The 24184-nt window shown below is 50.7% G+C and overlaps 1 protein-coding gene across 1 annotated transcript in view; it reads right to left on the bottom strand.

Annotated features, from left to right (window-relative positions):
* TSPAN15 (tetraspanin 15) overlaps positions 1-24184 on the bottom strand; it is a 50190-nt gene that overhangs the window by 6256 nt on the left and 19750 nt on the right. The window contains exons 2-5 of the mRNA XM_082645232.1: positions 14420-14605; positions 13072-13146; positions 3870-3965; positions 1193-1309 (exon numbers count right to left, since the gene is read on the bottom strand). Coding sequence (XP_082501358.1) covers positions 1193-1309; positions 3870-3965; positions 13072-13146; positions 14420-14605 — 474 coding nt within the window. The remainder of the gene's footprint in view (positions 1-1192; positions 1310-3869; positions 3966-13071; positions 13147-14419; positions 14606-24184) is intronic.

Genomic DNA, 24184 nt, shown 5'->3' with positions numbered 1-24184 from the left:
TTTCTGTATCCTCAGAGTGTAGAACCACATCTGGCAGGTCCTCAATAAATACTTGTTGAATGAATGAATAAATACAAGTTGGGCTTCCACATCTCAACCTGGACCTTCAGGTGCCACTGCCTTGGGTGATGAAGTTCAGGGTCACCCCCCGTAGGCCTCCCTAAAAAACCCGGGCTCTTCCCTAGCACTCCCCTTGCACAGAAAGCTACCCTAAAATGGCAGCTACAATTTCCAAATAAACCTCCCCTCCTGGCCCAGCCTTTTTAGGGCTAATGCACTTGGCACTGGCTCCCTGACTCACTGGGTGAGGCCCCCACCCCTACCAGCAGCTGCTTGGTTTACAGAATCCGGAAGTGGGCACAGAATGGTGGAGCATCAGAAGAGAAATTTTCCATGACTCTTCAGGGTGTGAGTAATTGCAAAGCTCTCCGCCTCATTCCAACCCAGAAACCATGCAGTTTTTGGACACATTAGTCAAACACAGGATTGACCAAGCCTCTCATTTATTAGCAGTGACAGCACAGGGCAGCCTCCCAAGTGGCCAAGGAGGCAACAGAGCTGAGAGGATCCCACTGGGGAGAGGCGGAGGCTGACGGTTACATCACCAGACCCCTTCCAAATGCCCTGTTGCTGATGGTCACCAGGACGTCAAGCCCAAAGGCCACCAGCAATGCCCAAAGTTCAGGCCCTGCTCTAGTCCTCTGGCTACAGCCGTCAAGCCGGCCACCCTGCTAAGCCCCCCAGCCTGGACCCTCTCCTACTCCTCGCCTGGCTTGCACAGGAGTCCAGGGTGCAGCTCTGACGATGGCTGCCTGAATTTCATCCCAGCCCCATCAACCTTGGGCAAAGCACCTAATCTTTTGGTTCCTCAATTTTCTCATCTGTACAGTGGGTGAAATAACGGTACCTACCTCACAGGGTTGTTGAAAAGACTAAATGAGTTAATACAACTAAAGAACCTAGAAAAGGCCAGCACATGGTAAGTGCTCAGTAGATGTTAACGACCGCTACTAATAAGACAAGACTTCCCTGCCCCCCTCCCAGATTCACCCCCTTTAGTAGCCCTTGAGGCTCAGGAAGCCTCAACAATGACCACCACCTCCTGCCTGCCGCACCCAACCATCCCCACCACCCGTCCTGAAACGTGAGAGAAGCGTTTGACCAGCCGGGAAGCCCCAGGGGCAGTGGGTACCGTGTTTCTGAAGCAGCAGGTGTAGGGCACCCCGCAGGCCAGGGGTCCGGGGGCACTGCAGTCGTGGTACTGGTTTTTGCTCCAATCTCGGTAGTCTTCTCCGCCACAGCACTTAAACTGAGGGAGGAAGCAAGCGGGGAAAAGAGCTGCCATCACCGCCGGGGCCCCGGGCAGATGGCAGGGAAGGGCCCTGCCGGGGGATGGACGATGTGATTTATGATGGGGGTCACCCTGGTAGGGGGAGCTACAGGGAGTAAACGAGGCATCCGTTGTGGGGTCAGAGCTCGCCGAAAGCGGCATGGCTGCCCAATAGGTAGTGAGCGCCCCGTCACTGGAGAGGCATGCAAGCCAAGGCTGGGGAGCCTTTTGGTGGGATAGCGGGGTGGTGACTAAACACTGGAGGGAACATCGTTCCTTGACAACCGGACTCCATCCTCACATCCCCAGGGCAGGCGCTCAACCCAAGGAGCTGGCCTTTAAGGTCCCGGAGACTAGGATTCTAGGGAAGCCCCACAACCCAGGGGTCCCTGGACCACACTGACCTTCTCCTCACATGCCCCAGCTCTGCCTGTCCTGCCCTTAGCAAAGGGGCACACACCTCACACCCTGGCCTGGGCTCAGGACTGAAGCGATGGCACAGCTGGCATCATTTTCCCCTTAGCTTAGCCCCTCCCTGCATCTCCCCCTGTACAGATGCCAATGCCTGGGGGAAGCAGTTACTCCACTGAGATGCTGGTGTGTGCCGGGCATTGTTCTGTGTGCCAGAGAGACAAGGGGGAGCAAAAGCACCACAGCCCTGCCCATATGGGACACATCTGCAGAGGGAGACAGAGAGGAATCACCGTCGTGAAAAGGGCAGTGAGGTAGTGCTGGGTACCAGGGATACGGCAAACAGGGGAAGGAGCGGGGAGGTCGGGAAAGGCCTGAGGAGATGTCATTTAATCTGAAATAGGAACAACAGGAAAAAGCCAGTCAAGACATGCAAAGACCCCACGCAGAGACGAGGTAGTTATATTTCAGCAGCAGGTGTGTCTGGAGCAGAGCCAGCAAGAATGGAGGCCATGAGGCCAGACCATGAAAGCCTTGTCAGCCAGAACAAGCAGGGAGCTGGGATGGTATTCTGAGTGACGGAAAGTCATTGCAGGGTTTAACCAGGGGAGCGATACGGTCCAAGGTCTTAGTAAAAACACAAAGCAGATACCCTTTCAGAGTCCCCATAGAGCCTTTTCGGTGATCAGTTTGAGGGATCTGGAAGTGCCTCTCTGGGGTACAGTGCAAAGGGCATTTGCTTTGCCATCAGACAGGCCTGAGTTCAAATCCTCACACCACCACTCCATGCTGTGTGACTTTGGGCAAGTCAATGATTCTCTCTGGGCCTCAGACCCTCAACTGTAAAGCAGGAAGAGCAATGCCAGCTTTACACAGCTGAGCTGAGAATTACAAAGGGAAGCCACGCATGAGGCATTCAGCACCAAGCAGGGTGCCCAATGAGCATGAGTCATCCCGCCATTCCACCCTGGAAGAAATGAAAATTGCAAGCCAGCTGAAGGTTGGTTCCAATAAAAGCATTTTGCTCCACTTGATGGCCAGAGCTGGCAGGCACATCCCTGGCAAAGAAGGGCCTCCCAGAGGCTGCACCTGTTGTGACTACATCGAAGGCCTGAGCCAAGGGTGTGGCCACTACGGGTGGCCCTGGGTGCGCTGAGATGTTGGTCCCCACTGAGGACTAGCACGGAGATCAGGCCAGCTGACGCCCCCAAGGTCATGTCCAAAGAAGCACTGCCAGGGCTGAGCGGGCACTCGGCCCTCAAACTCTGCTTGTCCTCACCTAGTAGGACATGAGGATGATGATCGCCGCAGCTGACGCTGACTTAAGTCTCATCCTTTGCCTGGCACTGCTCTAACCACCTCTGAAATACATCAAGGCCATCTCACAACGACGCCAAGAGGAAGGGACCCTTGAGGCAGATGAGGAAGCTGAGGCTCAGGACTAAGTGAGATTGATGTGTAGAAGCCCCCGAGGGCAGCAGCTTGCCCTGCAACTGCTATTATTATTACACCCACAGATTCGGGTGGACCTTGGGAAGAGGGATGACATCCCCAAATGACAATCATCACATTCAAAGAAGTGTCATCGAGGAAAAGGAGAAGTCTTGTTCTGTTCCCCCATGCAGGGGGAAATGGAATCAGGGAAGGGCTCTTTCCCCGTCGGGGCTGTCCTTGACTTGGCAAGGCAGTGAGCTCCCCGTCACTAAAGGGTCTTGGCAGAGGGAACTTTGAACTGGGTGGCTTGGAGGTCACTCCCACCTCAAAGAAGGAGGATCTTTACCCACTGGAGAGGGGCACCCTGAGGCACTGCCAGGTGGCTTGTAGCTACCCCTGACCTTGTTCTTTTATTTTTCCAGGAGGGGAGGGTCCGTGTACCTGGAGAGGAACAGGTAGGGCAAGTATACTGTGGGTGAAGCACACGGGTAGAGAGCTGGTTGAGAAGGTCAGGCCCTGGCATCCCTACCATTGGTGGCCATCCATGGCCCACCCTTGCCTCCCAACTTGGCCAGCCACCTGCTTTGGGAACGGATAAGCCATGTGACCCTCACCCCCACCCTCTTGAGCAGCGTCCCCAGTAGGGGACAAAGGGCATGGGAGGCAGATGTCTGACCCAAAGCGCCTGGCTCACCTCCTTCTGAACAAAGTCCATGATGTTTTTGAAGTCCAGATCGTCATAGTAGTTCACGATTCCTCTTCGAATGTTGTCATTCAGAAAGTCAATGGTCTATTTAGACAGAGAAATTACAAAGGAAGAAGAGCACACATCCCCAGAGTCCCGAGATTTCCCAAAAGTCGGGATTAAACCAGAGTGCCCACATGCTCAGGTGGCCCCTGCCCCTACCTGCAGAAAGCACCCCTTCCACGCCCCCAGTGCCCATCGGATGCAGGAATGGTGCATCCCATTCCTTTACAGATCAAACAACCCATCCAGGCCAGGGCTGGGACTCAGCTGCTCAGGTTCCTGGCCTGGTGCTGCTTCTACTGCCAAAGACAGGCCTGTGCTGGAATCTTCCCTTTGCCCTCCAGGCCTCCTCTCCACTCTTCTCTCCTATCCAAGCTCTTGTTCTACAGATAAGGAGGCCCAGAGAGGGAGCTTGATTCTCCCCAGATCACCGAGCAGGTCTCAACTCTGGTTAGGGGCCCGGCCAGGACTGGAAACCAGGTCTCCTGACTCTCCCCCGGGCCTCTCTCTGTCACTGCAGGGAGATGACAGGGCCCACCTCCCTCTCGGGCTGGGACAATCCCCACCGGGAAGGGCGCTGGCAGGCTGCCCTCTCCCAGTCACACTAGGCCTTCTGGATCAACAGCCCGGCTGTTGTACTGGGATCCAGGAGCACAAAAGGCCCCACAGCAGGAAGGGATGGGGCGGGAGCGTGGGCAGCCCAGCTCCACACTCGCAGCGACAATCAGGGCTTTCAGAGCAGGGAGGCCCGTGTCTCATCAGAGATTGTGCTGGCACAAAGGGTGCATTCTCAGCTCTGGAGCCCGACGATTCCTGGGGGAGGCGCCCTCAGGGTACATGGGGACAGCAGGGCCCTGGGTTCCAGGCCCCAGCCTGGGACTGCAGGCCCCATCACAGCTACTCCTCCTCTCTGGGCCTCAGTTTCCCACTTGTGAACCAACCCTGCAGGCCTATGTTTAAGACACCTTCGAGCTCTGAAGATCAAAGACTAGGCTGGGAGGGGCTGTCAAGCCTCATGGTCAAGAACACTCCCTGCAGCCACGCAGGCCTCAGGCACTTCATTTAACTTCCGGGATTTCTTCCTCTACAGAATGGGGGCTGGGGGTGGGGGAGAATCCTCTGCTTGGGAGGGGTTGGAGATTCAAATAAAATAAATCTACAAAAGTGCTTAGCAGGATGCCAGGCACATAGTAAGTCCTGCTGTTATTATGATAGGTCTTTCTTTTTCCAGGAGACACATACCCTATGGTATCACTTCATACCCATTACGTCATCAGTGGAAAATGGCTAATGCCAGAAGAAATTAAGGCCCTAAGTCTTGTCCAAGAGCTGGGCCCTAGCCTGGGACCCCTCACAAACACCCTGCAGCCCAAAGAGGTGATGTGATGTGTCCAAGGTCACCCTGCTCATCAGTTGCAGAGAGGTGCTGGAACCAAAGCGTCAAACTCCCGGCCTGATACACTTTAAGCAGCCAAGATAAGTATATGTATAACTGATTTACTTTGCTTTATACCAGAAACTAACACAACATTGTAAATCAACTATATACTCCAATAAAAATTAAAAACAAAAACAAAAACTCTGTGTGGGGATAGGTTATCCAAGGTAACTCCTCCGTAAAATGAGAAACAATATTAACAATCTTAGACTCATAAAAGATCATGTGTTATCACTGATTAAAGCTAATATGGTAAACAGAAAACAAAAAAGCCAAGATAAGAACCCAAGGTTCAGATTGGGGCCATCTCCCCAAACCATCTCCAGTATCAAAAAGAGAGGAATGAAGGATGTGACAGCCATCTCCTTCCTGAAATTCAGACACTGCTCAAAGCCAAGGTGACAAAGGAGACTGGCTCAGGGAAACCTATCTCTGTGGCCAGAAGGAAAACCCTCTGCTGATGAAAATCAGCCGCTCAGGAGCAGACCTGGGAGCTGCAGGCCTCGGGAGGCACAGAGCCAGCCCCCTTCCCACGTGAGAGGCTCTGCAGTCACCAGCCCTCAGCCCTGCCCAGGTCTGGCACTGGATCCCACCCAGGGCAGGGGCTCAGGGGAAGAGCCGCTTGCTGGCCACTCGACCTGGGCAGAGCAGGAAGCTGCCTGGCCTCAGGCCACCCTTCCCAGAGGCCCCCAGGTCCTGCAGCCTTTCCGACCTTGGGCACCTGCTCCTCTGGGTGACGAAGGGACAGGCCAGCCAGCTGGAGCATGGTTGGGGGTGTCGAAGAAAACAGGACACCAGGCAGGATCAGTCTGTCACCCAGGGTAGGGCAAGGGAATGAGCTTGCATAAAATGGCATGGTGTAAGGGGCCCTTGGCTGAACTGAGGTGCAGGGGCTGATGTCCAAGGTCAGGGACATGTCTAGGGCCACACTCATGGGAGGCGGGGTGGCTTCCTTCCACTCTCAAGGCACTGTGGACCATCCTGGTCCACCTACCCCAGCCCACTGGCTCACCCCTCAGCCCTCCCACTGGGTCACATGCTGTTAGGAAACAGGGTGGGATGCGGGCAGGAGGCCCAGGGCAGGGAGGAAGACAGGTGGTAGAGGGAACGCTCAGTGGCCCAAAGCAGAAAGGCTCTCCCTCCCTCTTTGGTGAGCAGCCCTGACCTCCCTCCCCAAACCAGCTCAGCCTCTGAGCATTTTCCCAAGGCACGGACTCCAAAAGAGCCCTCTTTGTGCAAATCAGGCCTTCCATCTGGTTAGCTGAACCGGGACCCTGTGGGGAAGGGAGGCCCCGCTGGAGGCCTCTCGGGATGGACAGGAAGAACAGATGGTCCCAGGCTCCACGGGCGGCAGCTGCCCCCAGTTCCCATCACAGAGCTCTTTGGTTTGTGCTGGTTCTTGCACGTGTGCACTGCCTTCGGCACCACGCGTGTGCGTGTGCGCATGCATGCCCGCGCCAGAGATGTGTAGAATGTTTGGGTGGTTCCTGTGGGGGTGGAGGTCGTATAGGTCATTAATTAACTCTAATTAACTGTAAAGCACGGTGCTATATCCCACAACGTCCTGAGGGACTGGGGAAGCCGCTGAGAGGACGTGCCCTGTGGGAGCGTGTAAGGGAAAAGAGAATTCTGGCTTCCTCTGCTGCATCCAGAGGCCAAACGCACACAGTGCCAGCCCCACCCTGCTCTAAACCAGGTCACACAGCAGGGGCAGCTCCAATGAGGACTAGAAAACCACCTTTCACAAATGGCTGGCATGGCCTCAGAGGCACGTGGCCCGGGCTAAATTAAGCAAAGAGTAAGCAAACATCAAAGGCCATGGGATTTTCAGAGCACATTGTTCAAGCTACCAGACTCAAGCTACAAAGAACTGCCCTTTCTAGTTCTTTCTTTTAATCTAGTTTTAAAGATATCTGAAGCCTCTGCATCACTGCTCTCAGTAGAGGCACTTGGAGAGTTTTTAAATGAATGAGGAGAATAGCTAAGGGATGTCAGATTTCTTCTGGAGGTCATGAAAATGTTCTAAAATCGACAGTGGTGATGGTTGCACATATCTGAATGTACACTTTAAATGAGTGAATTGTATGGCATGTGAATTAAATATCAATAAAGCCTTTTTTTGTTTAGCCTAAATAAATGAGGAACTGGAGGGGTGGGGGGCATGGGGCAGCAGCTCCCCCAGGACGGGAGGCCAAGGAGCAGAAAGGCAGGAGTGGAAGGGCTGGCAGCCGGAGCCTCTCACCAGGCCTCTGGGGACGGAGCTGTCCTAGTTTCCTGCAGGCTGCCAGCCGGCTTCCATCGCTTCATGTCCACTTCTGAGGCCCATGCTGGGGAGGCCCAATAGCCGGCAGCTCAGCTCTCATAACGCAGAGGCGGCTGCTCAGCCTAGGACTTCCTTCCTCCCTTAGTGCCTGGGCTGAGCCAGCATCTCCGGGCTCCCCTCAGTACCCCCAGAAGGTGGGGATTCATCCTCGTTGCCTCCAGACCCCAGCCTCTGCTCCAGCCCTGAGATGGGCCCCATCAGACAACCAAGGGTTGAGAGGAACCCAGGGAGTGAGAAAGAAGAGGTGCAAATTCTGCAAGGTTCTCTGGAATACCTGGCTGGAGGTCACAGGATTAACCCCCATGGTGGGGGAGGGTTATGCTTTGGTCTCCCAGGTGTTTGGGGCTCCAGCTCTCACTCCCACAGTGGGAGGCACCAGCTGTGGGAATCTGTCCATAACAGTGCAGAACTTTCTCTACTTTCTTCTGGGTGGGAAGGATATATACATGCTCAGGTGCTCAGCCAAGCAGGCCATGCTGTCTCCTTTCTCCCTGCCCTGACCTCATGGTCACACCCAGAGCCCGCTAGTGGCAGTGCCATGATAAACAGGCTGGGTGCTGCCCATCATTCCATGGCCTGGTGCTGGGTGTGACCACAGCACCCTCTGATCAAGGCCAGGAAACTGGTCGCTCCCGACTGTTCTGGTGGTAGAGGGAAGGAGGTCGGGGATGGGTAAAGACGTACCAGCTACAGCCCAGTGCCCTCTGGGTGCCCCTGCTCAGCCCTGCCTGGCTGGGAACACACGGGCAAGAGCTGCCCACCTCCAAAACCCCCGACACCCTCCAGAGAGGCTCAGGACAAGCTGGGGTGATGGCAGGTCAAGAGCGGTGAGACCCAGACAGCTGTGGAGGTCATTCAGGTTCTCTGCCCCCCACTGGGTTCAAGGTGCTGCACTTCTCCTGCTTCTAATGCCCGGGCCCTTGGGGCCAACAGCTCTGCACCCAGCTCTCCAACGCACGGCCACTCGACCCTGCACAAGCAGAAAAGCTGATTCAGTCCAACTACTGGGTCGTGCCTGGCAGCAGAAACCTCATCCAGGGGCAGCGGTTGATGGAGAGTTTCTTCCTTACACTCGGGATGGAAGGAAGGAACCAGATGGAAGGCCTGATTTGCACAAAGAGGGCTCTTTTGGAGTCCGTGCCTTGGGAAAATGCTCAGAGGCTGAGCTGGTTTGGGGAGGGAGGTCAGGGCTGCTCACCAAAGAGGGAGGGAGAGCCTTTCTGCTTTGGGCCACCCTGTTTCCTTTATCTTTCGTTGCCTGGCAGTGGCCATGGTCTGTGCACCTTCCTGAGAACCCTGTGTGAAGTTATTAGCCTGATGACTTGTCCTCATTTGTCACCACAAGTGGATTCTTAGAGTTAAGAGGTAGCCTGCAGGGCTGGAGACTGAACTGGTTACACTGTGATTCAGAGAAATCTGTCTTCTCCTCTTGGTGAAGAAAAACTGGAGTTGGGAACTCACCTCCTCCTGGAACCTGACCTTGACTGTGCCTCACCTCTTCCTCCATCGTACGCTGCCCCTTTCTGCCACCATCAACAGCCAGACTGCTCCTTCCCTATCCTCGCCATTGGCCCATTTCTTGTTTTACAAAATCGCATGGCATTACAGTTGGCAGGGACATCATTTTTCTTTATATGGTATTTTCCCCCTTGATTATAAAAAAAGAAAAAGAAAATTTGGGAGCTAGGGAAAAAAAGAGTCCCATCCCTCAGAGGAGATGTGAATTAATATGTTAATATTTCTATTTCCTTCCAGATTTTTCCTTCATTGTGGAGATCTTACTGCACTTACTTTTGTAGCTCATTTTTAAATTTTTTGAATTATGTATCATGGGCATATGACAGCACAGCCCATCATGAGCCTCCAAAGAGCTGAGAGCCCTGAAGGTGAAGGTCCTTCCTGGGTTGTACACTGAGATCTTCCCCTGACAGGGCCCCAGGAAGGGGACAACCCATCCAAGGGGAAGGAACACACTTCACCCCGTGGTGCCCTCAGGGTTTGGGGATAATGGAAACTCTCACCCCTGACCTCAGGCCCACGGCATCCTCAGCTGTAAGGACTAAGGGTCCCTGGAGGTTTCGTCTTAGCTCAGTTCTCTCCCTGGAAAGGAGTGGTGTCACAGCCCCTGTTGACCTACCCGGCACTGGAAAATAAGTCAGCTGCCTTTGTGAAAGCACCTGGGAAACCAGAACTGCTGTTCACTTAGGGGATTGTTTACTAAACCAATGAGGCTGCTAACCCTGGCCTGGACCTGGGCTCCCGTCAGTAAAGCACTCATAACTCTGGAAAGCTGCGGGCTGGCCAGAAGCCCTGCTGGCTGCACAAAAATCCATCCCCATTCGCAAATGGAATAAACATCTCTCTCCCCTCAAGTCTGCTGAAAAATGAACCAATACCCTGGAACTGCCAGCCCAGAGCAGATGGTCTGAAAAGTAGAAAAGAGAAAAAAGGAGGAACAGGTAGCAAAACTAGATTGGGAAGACAACCAATGGGACAAGGCAATCTACAGATTCAATGCAATCCCCTATCAAAATTCAGATGGCATCTTTCACAGAAATAGAAAAAAAATCCTCAAATTCATATGGAACCACAACAAACCTCAATAGCCAAAGCAATCTTGAGCAAGAAGAACAAAGCTGGAGGCATCACTCTTCATGATTTTAATATTGCAAAGCTATAGTTACCAAAACAGTATGGTGTTGACATAAAAATAGACACATAGGTCAATGGAACAGAATAGAGAGCCTGGAAATAAACCCACACATATATGGTCAACTAATTTCCAGGAAAGATGCCAAGAATATACAACAGGGAAAGGACAATCTCTTTAATAAATGGTGTTGAGAAAACTGGAAATCCACATGCTAAAGAATGAAATTAGACCCTTATCTTATACCATAGACAAAAATCAACTCAAAACAAATGAAAGACTTAAATATAAGACCTGAAATTGTAGAACTAACTCCTAGAAGAAAATATAGGGAAAACCTCCTTGATACTGGTCTTAGCAGTGATTTTTTGGATCTGACATCAAACATATAGGCAATGTCGCCTATAGCAAAAATAAATAAGTGGGATTACATCAAACAAAAAAGTTTCTGTACGGCAAAATAATCAAAAAAGTAAAAAGGCAAACTATGAAAATATTTGTTAACCATATATCTGATAAGAGGTTAATATCCAAAATATACAAGGAACCCTTATAACTGAATAGCAAAAAAATCAAATACAGTTGACCCTTGAACACTGTAGGGATTAGGGATGCCAACACCCAACACAGGTGAAAATCTGCATACTGCTATTTCTGCCTCAAAAACAAAGGAAATTATAAATAACGCACCCAAGGGCAGGAAGCTAAAACAGCTTAAATAGAATCAGGACTCAAACCCTGTTTATGTTTATGTTTGGGTTAGAGATTGTGATCTCTAACCCGAACATAAACTTTTCCTCACACTTAGTTATTTAAAGATCTGTAAAATGAAATACAGGTACTATATTTATTGAAAAAAATCTGTGTATAAGTAGACATACACATTTCAAACCCATGTTGTTCAAGGGTCAACTGTAATCTGAGTAAAAAACAGGCAGAGAACCTGAATAGATATTTTTCCAGAGAAGACATACAAATGGCCAACAGGTATAAGGAAAGATGCTCAACATCACTAAACATCAGGGAAATGCAAACTGAAACCACAATGAGATTATTATCTCACTCCTGTTGGAATGTCTATTATCAAAAAACGAGAGACAAATGTTGGTGAGGAGAAAAGGGAACCTTTGTACACTGTTGATGGGAGTGTAAATTGGTACAATCATTATGGAAAACAGTATGATGATTCCTCAAAAAATTAAAAATAGAACTACCATATGTGGTACAATCCCACTTGCGGGTATATATCCAAAGGGAATGAAATTACTATCTCAAAGAGTTATGTGCCAGGAAAAGAACTCTCATGTTCATTGCAGCATGATTCACAATTGCCAAGATATGGAAACAACCTAAGTGTCTGTTGCCAGATGAATGGATAAAGATGTGAGATATATACATATATAGAGAGAGATACAGATATGCATATATATAGATATATATACATATATTCTCCATTGTGTGTGTGTGTATATATATATATATATATATAATGTATATATAATGGAATATTATTCAGCCATAAAAAAGAAGGAAAACCTGCCACTTGTAACAACATGGGTGAACCTCGAGGGTGTTATACTAGGTGAAATAAGTCAGACAGAGAAAGAAAAACACTATATGGAGTCGCTTATATGTGGAGTCTAAAAAAAAAAAGTCAAACTCATAGAACCAGTGAGTAGAAAGTGGTTGCCAGAGGATAGGAGGTGGGCAAAATACGGAGATGTTGGTCAATGGTACAAACTTCCAGTTATAAGATGAATACGCTCTGAGGATCTAATGTACAGCATGCTGACTATAGTTAATAATACTGTATTATACATTTGAAATTTGCTAAGGGAACAGATCTTAAGTATTCTCACCAAAAAAAAAAAAAAAGTTAACTATTTGAGGTGATGGATGTATTAATTAACTTGATTGTGGTAATCCTTTCACAATGTATACATATCTCAAATCATCACACTGTACAGTTTAAATATATCACAATTTTATTTGTCAATTATTCCCCATAAAGCTAGGGCAGGGGAGAAAAAAGAACTGAAAAAAAGATTGGAAAGCATCCCTGAGCTGCCTCCATCTTCCTGTGCGCTCTCAGGAGGGCTTCTTAACCTCTCTGTGCCTCAATGACTCCATCAATATGATGGGAATCTCCCCTTCCATCATAAAACAGGAAGAAGACCCCTGGATTCCAAGGGTGTAGACATGCCTGTGGTTAAGGTCCACCCAGCTGGTCTCCCTACTGTCCACTCTCCATTCAGCAGCAAGTAAAATGTGAATCAGATCACATCACTTCCCAGCATAAAATTCTCCAAAGGCTTCCTACTGCCTTTAAAACAAAAACCCAAGGCCCCACCTGATCTGCCCTAGATCTTCACCTTCTACCCCCTCCCCATCACTCACCTGTTTCAGCCAAGCGGCCTCCACACTGTGCACAAAACTGCCAAGCTCCCTTCTGCCTCAGTGGCTCCCTCCACCTGGACCTCTGTTCCCTCTCAGCCTTAGCCGGTTGGCTCCTTTTCAGCAGCATCCTCCCCACCTCCACCCCAGGCACTCTGCTATCAGCCTGTTTTGTTTTCTTGTTCTCCGGTTTACCTGTTCAGTGCCCACCGCCCCAGCCCAGTGGATGTTCCACGAGGGATTACCTGACCAGCTCTCTGTTGCACCCCCAGTTTGCAGCCCTGGGCACACACACAGTGGGTGACTAGCATACACATGGCTGATAAATGCGCCAGAGGCCCACCTGGTTCCGGAAGATCAAGGCCACCACGCCACCAATGAGCTCGATTATGAGGCAAATCCCAAGGATGTACATAAACTGGAAAACAAAATTCAGAGATTCACCTAGAGGGGAAGGGGAGGTGCCATCTGCTCCGAGGTCAGGCGCAATGAAGAGAATCATCTCTGTCGGAGCTCTTAGCGGCTCCTGGGCCTTTCGCCCCTTCCTCCTGTGAGGACACAGGATGTGGACACACATTCCCGGGAAAGCCTGTCGCTGGAGCTAGTGGTCAGGAAAAGTGACTCAGCTGTCCCAGCCAGACTGTTATCAAGGTTTGTCCCAGGGGTCCTCAGCAGGGTCTAGGTGGAGAAACACAATCCCCTCTACCCACCCCCCACCACAAGCAGAGCTGGTCCTCGCTCTGGCTGACCCAGAGGGGACAGGCCTGGCTTGATGAGCAGGCTGCACCGCATTTCCAGCTCTGCCTGCAGAGGCTCTGCACAGTGGCTTCCCAGACCCCCAGGGTGGGTGAGGGGATGCCTGAGGCTGAGAGGATACACCCCCCTTTATCACAGAAACAGGCATTGTCCAAACTGATGTCAATTAACTTCCAGGCTCAGGCAGCACCGAGACTATCCTCATAGGGGCTTTTAGGGGCTTCCCGTGTGAGGTGGACAATGAGGTCAAACACACACGTGGATGCAGAGAAAACAGATCCTTCTACCCGGCACCCCCCACTTTGGGAAGCCATCCATCTCCTGCCAGTAAGAGGGGTAGGGGGGTTGACCTCCCCTGACCCCAGGGCAGGCACTTGGCCAAGCAGGCCCATCAGAGTCCTAGGACCTTGGCCAGAGTTACCAGGAAAGATTCCCCGGAATCAAGAACCATAAGGACTGTTGGCCTGAGGCTGCTGGCCACCACTGCAAAGAGAGCCTGAGAACAGCATCGGGCATCCAGCTGGGAGGTGGCAAGAGAGAGAGCCTGAGGGCACCATCTATACCCCCGGACCCAGTATGGGCTTGCTGGTTACATGAGCTACTGACTCACCACCAACAACTTTTCTTGGTTTTGCTTGCTCTCATTTGAGTGTACTTTGTCCCACCTCCAACCGACAGTCCAGACCAACACAGAGTTTAAGTAAGAAGAACAGTATTCAAATCAGCCTTTCTACGCAGAAGTGGAGGAGGCTGGGCACTCTTGGGCCAACGTGCACAGACAGGCTGACCCAGGAAACCCTCTAAAAGAGCTGGTTTGAGGCAAGGGCTGAATAACTGGGATGCCCAAGGGCCCAGGGGTGCTCTCCCCAGCTCTCCTGGGGACGCCAAGGACCCCACCACCACCAGTGGCTGAGGGGTGCGTGGGGCGGACTCACCGCTTGGAGAAGGCACAGGTTGTCGCGAAGGGAAGCCAGCACGCCAATGAAGGACACGATGAACATGACAACCCCCAGGAGGATGAGGATGATGGCCGGGGCCAGAAAGGCACTTTCCAGGGTTTTGTATTTCTGCCTCTCGACCTCTGCATAGATCCCCACTGACAGGACCAGGCCCCCGATCAGCTGCAGCAAGAAAGCAAGGAGTGAGAGAGGAGAAGGACTGGCAGTCACGTGATTTTCCTACAAAGGGCTCGTCTGAGGGCTGTGGTGTCTGCTGTTAGAGGGGCTCACCTCAGGTGACTGGATGTGAGGGAACCTGTTATGGGCTCAACTGTGTCCCCCCAAATTCACATGCTGAAGCCCTAACCCCCAGGACCTCAGAATGGGACTGTACTTGGAGATTGAGGCTTTAAAGAGGTAATTAACTTAAAATGAGGTCTTATGACTAGGCCTTAATCCAATACACATGTTGTCCTTAGAAGAAGAGGAGATTAGGATACAGACACACACAGAGAGAAGACCATGTGAAGACACAGGGAGAAGACAGCCATCTACAAACCCAAAGCGAGAGGCCTCAGAGAAAACCAACTCTGCCCACACCTTCATCTTGGACTTCTGGCCTCCAGAACTGCAAGACAACAAACCTCTGTTGTTTAAGCCACCCAGTCTGTGGCACTTTGTTATGGCAGCCCTAGCAAACTAATACAGACCCTATTTGGAAATGCTGCTTTAGAAGAAGGTACTGGTGAGTCAGGGAAAATCCACTGGCTAGAGGGTCAGAGAACCTGGGTTCAAGTCCCAGCTGTGCCGCTTGCTAACTCTGGGCGTTGAATAGGCATTGGACCACATGAGTCTGTGTTCTCATCTGAAAAGTGGCTAAAGTTTATCATTTCTGCCCTGCTCACCCCACAGGTTTCTGCAAGGCTTTTGTGAGATAAGGAAACTGGAAACACTAAGTCTGAAAGCCTGGGGCCCCTGGGATGCGTATTACACAGGCAGGTCACCAAGGGAAATTTCAGAACTGCTCAGGGAGATGGGCATTTCACTCAGCACCATAAACATGGAATTTATCTTCAGAAACACTATCAGGAAGGCCGAAAGTTGGAGCAGCAGGGCTTTTCCATTGAATTCTTCATCATCAACTTTCCTAACGGTGGAAAGGTGACCACTGTAACAACCCATCAGAAAACAGGCAAAAAAAAGCCCTTGGGGGACCCCTTTTTTGCTCTCAGCCTGAAAGCTCTCATACTAAATCTTTAGGGAGACTTATCAGCTGACATCACCCCGAACCCTCAGATGAGTCTGTGGCTGCACTGCCACATTGCACTGGGATCGGCAATAGTGTTCTAACTGGCCCCCTTCAGCCCGTTCTCCACAACAAAGTGACAGGCGAAACCTAATCAGGGCAGGCTGGTACTCTGTGTGCCAAGAGTAAAAGCCACAACCCTAATCACAGCCTACACAGCCTGTCTGAGCTCACTTCTCACTCCCCCCACTTCCTCACTCTGCTTTAACTGCATGGGGCTCCTCACCTCTGGTCAAACACACGAAGTGTGCCACCCCAGGGCCTTTGCACAGGCTGTTCCCACTGCCTGGAATGCTCTTCCTCCTGATCTCCATACGGCTCTATGGCTCCCTCCGTCACCTCCTTCCCGTCTTTGCTCAACTTGTCCTGCTCAGTGAGGCCTTTGGGGTCATCTTGTTTAAATGTAGAAAATCCCTCTCCTTGAAACTCCTGATCCCATTTTCCTGTTTTATGTTTTTCCTTTGTAATTGCAAGTATTTAACATACTACATTTTTTGTTCTATTTTTTAATTGTTTGTTTTCCCCACAAGAACATAAGCTCCATGCTAGGAGGGATTTTTGACCATTTCGGGCATCGTCAGCACCCAGAACAGTCCTGACATTTAGGAAGTACAACAGGCATTAACAATCAATGTCTGTCGAAGGGATGCAAGCCAGGCTTCCCAATAGACCCCCTTGGGTTTGAGTCTGCCGCTGTCTACCCAGCTTCCTTCCCGTCCAAGGATTCTGACTTTCCAGGCCACACATTCCCAAGAGCAGATACACTGGACTTCAGAGAGCAGAAGGCAGTGTGGGAGAGGAGCTGGAAGCCATGGTGCTGTCAGCAAAGGTCTGAGTAAAGGAAATGAGGGATAATACAGACAAGATGTGGGCCAGATGTGCCATGAGCACAGCTGCCCTAGAGTCAACATCCGGAACTCGAGTTACTCCTGGTCTACCCCCGCCTTAAATTGGCTACAATGTGCCCTCAAAGTAGATCCCCTTGATTGCCTTCTAAAGAGCACCAAGACTGTCCTGGGTAAAGGGAAGTGCCTGCTTCTCCTAAGCTTTGACAAGTGGCGGGGATGCCAAAAGTCAAACAGACCAACCTTACTTAGAAACACTGGGTGACAGAGGATTACTGGGAAGCCATCTCCCTCGGGTCCAGGGTTCTGCTGTATTTCACAGCTAAGTGCCATTCCCCTCGTTTGAAAGGATAATCTGGGACTACTGAGACCCACTCCCCTGGTCTAAAAGGAATGCCTTCCCAACACACATGGGCCAATAGGTGCGAAAGGCACTGACAAACTTGGCCGTGAGCCACTTATTAACAAGTTGGCCATATCAGGAAAACCGTGAGTGAAATGATGTCATCCAAATTACCCAGTTGGGTAAATTTTTAAATTTATAAGACAGGATACACACACGCGCACGCGCACACACACACACACACACACACACAGCCCTCTATAGGAAAATGGGGACCACAGGAAATAAAATCTACCTTTGATAGAGAAAGATTAACCAGAGTTATTTGGTCAGTTCATGCTCCAAAACCCAGAACATGATGAAATCATTGTTCAAGGCTGGCCTAAGCCCTGCGGGTCCTCTGAGAACAAGGGCAAGCAGCTTTAGAGAGCCAAATCCTCCCCTTCCGAATTAGTGCAATTACAAGAAATCACTCACTCAACCCTAACCCTGAACCAGAAACAGAGCCCAGAGATCCTTCCACTCCGGAGCTGGGGATGACGGTTAAAGAAGAACCCCACAAAGAGGTGACATCTTCAGAGCCCAGGCAGGAGTGCAGCCAATATGCAAGGCCATGGGGGCAACAGAGGTGGGGCTTTACCCTCTATCTTGGTGGAAAGTACGATTCTCAGGTTGTCACTGAACCAACAAGATAACATCTTAATATTTTCAGGATTGATTCCATATACTTTTGAGAGTTCTATGTTTCCTGTTGTAAAAAAAAAAAAAAAAAAAAAAAAGCTCTTCTTGGGCAGGATGGACACAGGCCCTGACATCTTCCCAGTGCCCTAGCCTGTCCCCCTCCCTCCTTCCCGCTTGAGGCTATGCTTTTGGATTAAAGTACCATAAACCATCTCCAAAACACCAAAGCTGTCATTGGCCTCCATTCTGAGCAGAATTGACCCCAGCCCTCTTTGTAAAGGCAGTCAGTGGCTTCTTCTATTTTTATAAGCTCCCGGGACACTCCAGAACAGCCTTGCCGGGAGGAAACAGAACTTCCTTTGGTCTGATCTCCCTCCTGTTACAAAAGATCACATTTTCCTTGCTAGTCAGCCTTGCAACATTTCCAGACCACTAAAGCCATAGGAAAGCTACTGTGGCAAACGCAGACCCACACCTTTGGACTCCCGCACCACTGTGTACTGAGCTACCACAGGTTCGTGTCTCCTGGTCCAGCCCTCCCAGCGGCCAGCAGGCAGTCCCCAAGGCGGCTTCGCACACAGCACATGCTGATCTGGGCTCCTCATTCAAGGGTTCCACGGGCAGTAGGCATGGGGAGAGGCCAGCATAGCCCTCCCAGGCACTTCAAGATTTCCAAATGACATTTACATCTCCGAGGACATCAGTTTATGTTTCCATGTGAGTATAAAATTAACTGCTGATGCGAGCGTGCAATCCCATCCACTCTTCTCTGCTAATTATAGTCTCTCTTCGGGGCCGGCCACTCCAGCTCCAGCGCAGAAAGTAAATGGCCCATTTGTCAAGCAGGACAGCTTCAACTAAACATGGCTGGGGATGAGGGGCACACAGCCATGCCCATTTGGGGCCAAAGAGGCAAAGAACATGCTGCTGGTAGCCCGCGGGCCAGGACCAGAGCCCCAGACTTTGCAAGCCACATGGCATCTTCAACAGGCTGCATGGGAGCCCTGTCGTCCATTGTGAACCAGGCCCAAAGGTCCCCTCTGAGCCCTGCAGCCTGGAACCGGCTTCTTCCTCTGCAGGCTGAGGCCCAGCTTCACGCAGCTGCTGGGAAGCAGGAGGCCGTGTGAGGCATTCCAGCACCTGTGTCGTCCCCTCCTTCAGGAAGCATCTGGTCCCAGCTGGCTTTCCCCCAGCTGGGGCAGGTCTGACTTCGAGGGGACCTGCAAGGCCTATTTTTACCCACAAAGGCACATGCCAGGCACCTACTGTGTTCCAGACCCTGGGGGTCCCAAGGGATCCCAAGACTAGACAATGGGCTAAGTCTGGAGGAGGGGAGATTAAGAGGCTAGAAATGATCTCTATGGCCTGATGGATGGAATTCAGGGGTCTTTGAACTGGGGATGGAGAAAAAAGTCAATCTTTACTTTCATTAGCCTTTAACTGAAATGTTCCTGTCACGAAAAAAGAGGAAGAACCTCAGGTCTACAGGAAGCATGCTGCAATCCCTCCCATGGGGAAGGCTCTGGGAATTTGAACAAAACTGAGGGGGAGAAAGGAAACATCAGAAAATCAAGGCAGGCTTCCTGAAGGAGCCAGTGTTTCCTGGAAGGCCTCAAGAACTGCTTCACTCTGAAACCATCTCATGGATCACTCAAGGCTCCAGGGTTCTGTGTGGCCCCAACAAAGCACTTTTCTGAGTTTTGAGCTTGAAAGGATGTGGGGAGTAGCTAAAATCCAAGGCCTGAGAGAGATTTTCTTTTTTCTTTTTTTTTTTGCAGTACACGGGCCTCTCACTGTTGTGGCCTCTCCCGTCGCAGAGCACAGGCTCTGGATGCGCAGGCTCAGCGGCCATGGCTCACGGGCCCAGCCGCTCCGCGGCATGTGGAATCTTCCCGGACCGGGGCACGAACCCGTGTCCCCTGCATCGGCAGGCGGACTCTCAACCACTGTGCCACCAGGGAAGCCCTGAGAGAGATTTTGAATAAGATGGGGCTAGTAGGTCCCCTGCATCCAGCCAAGAAACCCCGGACTTCACATCCATCAGCTCTTCTGCCCCAGGACGATCCTGCCTGGCCCTAGGCCGAGCCCACCCTGCAGACAGCCACCTCCTCCTCCTCAGCACACTGTATCAGCTTCTCTCATGCACAGATTAGGGCTGGAAGGAGCAGTAGAGGCAGGATAAGAGATGGGAGTTGGCATTCTGGACCTTCATTTATTAGTTCGGTGCCCTTGGCCATGTCACTTCGCCTCTTTGACCCTCACCTTTCACCTGTAAAATAGTAAAGCCTGCTGCCATGTACAGAGTGATTATGCTGTGCCAGCATCCTGCAAAGTGCTATACCAGCATGATCTCCCTTGACCATCACACATCCTTGCACATCTAAGAAACAGCCAATCACATGTTACAGACCAGTCTCAGTGAGGCTAAGTGTCATAGAACTTACGAGAGGCAGAGCCAGGATGTGTGGGCAAACCCTGTCTGGCCTGCCACTAAGGCTACCAGATGGGCCTTTCACTTAGATCTGGGAGATAACTGGTCTGAAATGTCTCTGCAAACTACAAAGGTTCCAGTAGCAGAGCAGTGCTCCCAAGAGAATGTTCTGTGATGACAGTAACGTCCAATATGGTAGCCACTAGCCATGTGTGGCTAGTAAGCGCTTGACATGTGGCTTGTGTGCTTGGGGAGCTGAATTTTTAATTTTACTTCATTTAAAGTAGTTTAGATGTGATCACGTGTAGCTGGTGGCCACCGTACTGGACAGCACAGCTCCAGAGCAGCTCTCACTGGACGCTGCCCCTTACCATTCTCACCTTGCTCCTTTCTGATAGTACAGACCACCCTTATTAAAGAGTCACATGCCCTAACCATCCTGCCACTAGCTAGAGGAAGTTCAATTCATACCCACTGACTTCATTCAGGAGAAAGCAACCTCTTTTCCCACTTTCCCCAAGAAAGCTCAGTTCCTATTATTCCATCCCTCTTGCCCCTAAGGAAAGCAGGACACACCAGATCCAGCGCCCCCAACCCAAACTGATATAGGGCCTATTCTGTCTCCTGGGAAGGTGCCAGACCCACCTCTAGGACTACAGGGCAGTATTCTAAGCTCTGGGGCCCTGGACCCCAGCACTAAGTCCAGGCAGCCTGTGCTTGAGGAAAGGAGTTCCTCCCAACCCCAAAGGAAAGCCAGCCCTGGAGGAAACAGCAGAGACTGCCTCCTGCTGCCAGCAAAAAAGCCAGCCTCTGGTTTTTGTCACTGATACTCTGCTGTCAACTCTGCCCTGACCCTGGACTTCTTTCTTTTTAAAAAACGGGACATCAATGCAGAGAACTTGGTTAACTGCAACACCTGGTCCATGACATCCTCTGACAGTCTGCTTTTGTTTGGAACGTAAGAAGCACCACATAGTAACCAGTCCTCCTGTCCTCGCTGAGGTGCTATGACTGCCGTCACACACTGACTCCCATCGGTCACTCGGTCCCAAAACGAACCTCCCTAGTGTAGTGACTACAGTTTTATAACACACCATGGCATCTGCTAGGCCACAACCCTCCTTCCTGTCTTCTTCGGAAGTGTCCTGGATATTCTTAGAGCTTGACTCTTGTGTAGATATTTTAGAATCATCGTATCAAGTTCCATGAAAAAAACCTGCTAAGGTTTAACTAGAACCGCATTGAATCTATAGATCCCTTCGGGGAGAATCGACATCTCTATCAGGTCTTCCTGCCCAAAAGCATGATTTATTCCTTCTTTACTTACATCACCTTTATTATGACCTCTCTAATAACAGTGCTCTCCACCTCCCTCAAGCTTTTCTGTGGCTGTCCAGGCAGATCTGGGGAGAGACTTGTGGAAGTCTTTCCCAAGCTGCCCCTCCAGCTAGGCCCAGGGTGGGAAACATGGCCTTTGGAAAACAAATCTAAGAAGCAAAGTGGACACACCAGTCTGTTTTGCTACCCTCCTGTCACCAACAGTTACAAACACTTGATTTAAAAGACTCCCACACGATAAATTAGGAGTTTGGGATTAACATATATACATTACTATATACAAAATAGATAATCAACAAGGGCTTACTGTATAGTACACAGAACTCTACTCAATATTCTGTAATAACCTATAATGGAAAAAATCTGAAAAAGAATGGATATATGTATAGCTGAATCACTTTGCCATACACCTGAAACTAACACAACTTTGTAAATCAACTATATTCCCAAAATAAAAATTAAATTAAAAAATAAAAATAAAAGACTCCCACATGTTGCCTGTTCTCTATATTGTGAAGTTTTTTAGAGGTCTGCCTTGTCACTTTCTCTATCACTAGATGATCAGCCACATTCCTACAGCTGGAAAAAAAAAAAAAAAAGGCTCCCACATGCACACAGCTCATTCCAGGCTGTGAAAGAGCTAAGCTGGGAGGTTTGCAAGCCCCAGCTACTCAACCCAGCCAGGGCAGAGTGGAATTTCTAATCACAAACCAGCACAAACATATGAAACATTGTGGGTAAGAGCTGACAGAGCCCAGACTCTCTTTGGGAAGAGTTTAGGGTCAGGCAGATGGGGAGTGGTGTAACAAACAAGTGGTAAAAATCTTCTGAGACAAGAGGCCTGGCAGTCACTTCCTCCTGGGAAATCAGAGCAGGCCCATTGGAACTGAGCCTTGGAGGATGCACAGGAGTTTGACTTCACACCACTGGACGCTCCATCAGCACAGGGACTGGTGATAGATCTGTCGGAGGAATGAATCTGAGAAATGCTATTGCTTCAGATGCCTATGAGCCCAAAGAAGAAACTAGTGATGCCATTCCAGAGTACAGCCCTCTGAGGCTTAAGGATAAGATGACTTACCTGGTTAATCTGAAAACCACAGAAACAGCCAAGGGGCAAAGGAGAGTCAAGAGCGTATCGCCTCCACCCAACACACTCTTCTCCCTGGTTTTCTTTTCCCTTCTGTCTCTGGAGCCCTTTCCTTCTCTCCACCTTCCATGTGTCTGAACCAAGAGAGTCAGAGCCCACCTCCCAGGGCTGTATTCCCACGGTGCCTGGGTGATTATCTTCCCAGATCTCGGCCCAGGTAGGGTGCCCCCTGCTGGGGTACACTCAGCAGTACACCCTGTGCCAAACCACTGCTGGTCTCCCCTCCCCTCTTTCTCTAGCCCGGCTGGCTAAGGCTCCCCTGCTCAGAGCTGCAGGCTACTGGCAGGAGTGAGTAAGATGGCCCAGGTCTCCCCTTCCCTCAGACCTTCTAAAAGCAGACACAGGCTCACAGAGGTGACAAGGGGGCTTTGTCCTAGACAGCCTCCAGTTCAGGTCCCAGGAGCCTTTCAAAACACCCAGCTGCCCACCAGGAACTGGGCCAGGCATCCCCCATTCTTTCCAAAGTGGCGGCAAGAGGAATTTCAGGGAAGGGGGCAGGAAGGTGGAGTCCCCCATGATCTCAGCTCTCCCTGACCCTCCGGGCTGCTGAGAGAAGCCACAATAAAGAAGGGAGCTGGGCTTCCCTGGTGGCGCAGTGGTTGAGAGTCCGACTGCCAATGCAGGGGACATGGGTTCGTGCCCCGGTCTGGGAGGATCCCACATGCCGCGGAGCGGCTGGGCCCGTGAGCCATGGCCGCTGAGCCTGTGCGTCCAGAGCCTGTGCTCCGCAATGGGAGAGGCCACAACAGTGAGAGGCCCGCGTACCGCAAAAAAAAAAAAAAAAAGAAGGGAGATGCACCAAAGAGAACAGGAGTTTGGGGAGTAGACATGGGGGGTGCAGGGGGAGATAAAGGAAATTCCAGCAGCAGGTGCAGAAGGCAGTGAGGGCCCACAGCCAGGGCTGCCTTTTCCCGGGGGACACCTGGCTGCGCTGGGCAGATATAAACTAAGGGCTGTCTCCACACAATTTTGGCAATAACAGAGCTTACTGTTGTGTGTTTCTTGTTTTTAATGTTAGATGTAGTTTTATAGCTAAGAAAAAATAAATCGAATTGATATATATATATATATATATATATATATATATATATATATATAGCCCTTGGTTCATTCTTTGCACAAAATCCCACATCTGAACAGAGCCCTTTGTCCCTGAACGAAGGCTGGAAGGCAGAGGAGGCAATCAGACCACAAGCGTCAATGCCTGGCATGACACTTAAAGAACATAAGTTGCCCCCACTCCAAAGGCTCAAGACTCCAAAGAGGTCAAAGGGCAAAAGGGAAAAGGAGGCAGCATGACACATTGGAAGGAGAACTGGGGGGCGGTGGGGGTAGGATGAGAGGGGAGCCCTGAACTTTAATCCCAGCTCTGTTGCTAACTCCTATGCAACCTTAGGTAAGTCTCCCTTCCCCTCTCTGGGCCTCAATTTCCTTGCTCCAAAAGGGAGATGTTTGGCCACAAGCCCTAGAATCCCTTCACTGCTCCGGGAGCCCATGGCAACTCATGCCCAGACGGCCCTTGTTAGAACCCTGGCCATGAGCAGACCGTGGGCGGTCCAAAGTCCTCTCCTCTACTGAGTCCTTCTCCATGGGTCTACCCCTGCTTTCCCACCTGGCCTGGAGACGTCACACTCCTGCATGAGAAAGGTCCTACAGGGGACAGAGATG

Source organism: Mesoplodon mirus (genome assembly GCF_964341445.2).
Source record: "Mesoplodon mirus genome assembly, chromosome: 2".
Taxonomy (NCBI): domain Eukaryota; kingdom Metazoa; phylum Chordata; class Mammalia; order Artiodactyla; family Ziphiidae; genus Mesoplodon; species Mesoplodon mirus.
This window is presented reverse-complemented; position numbering and strand designations above follow the sequence as displayed.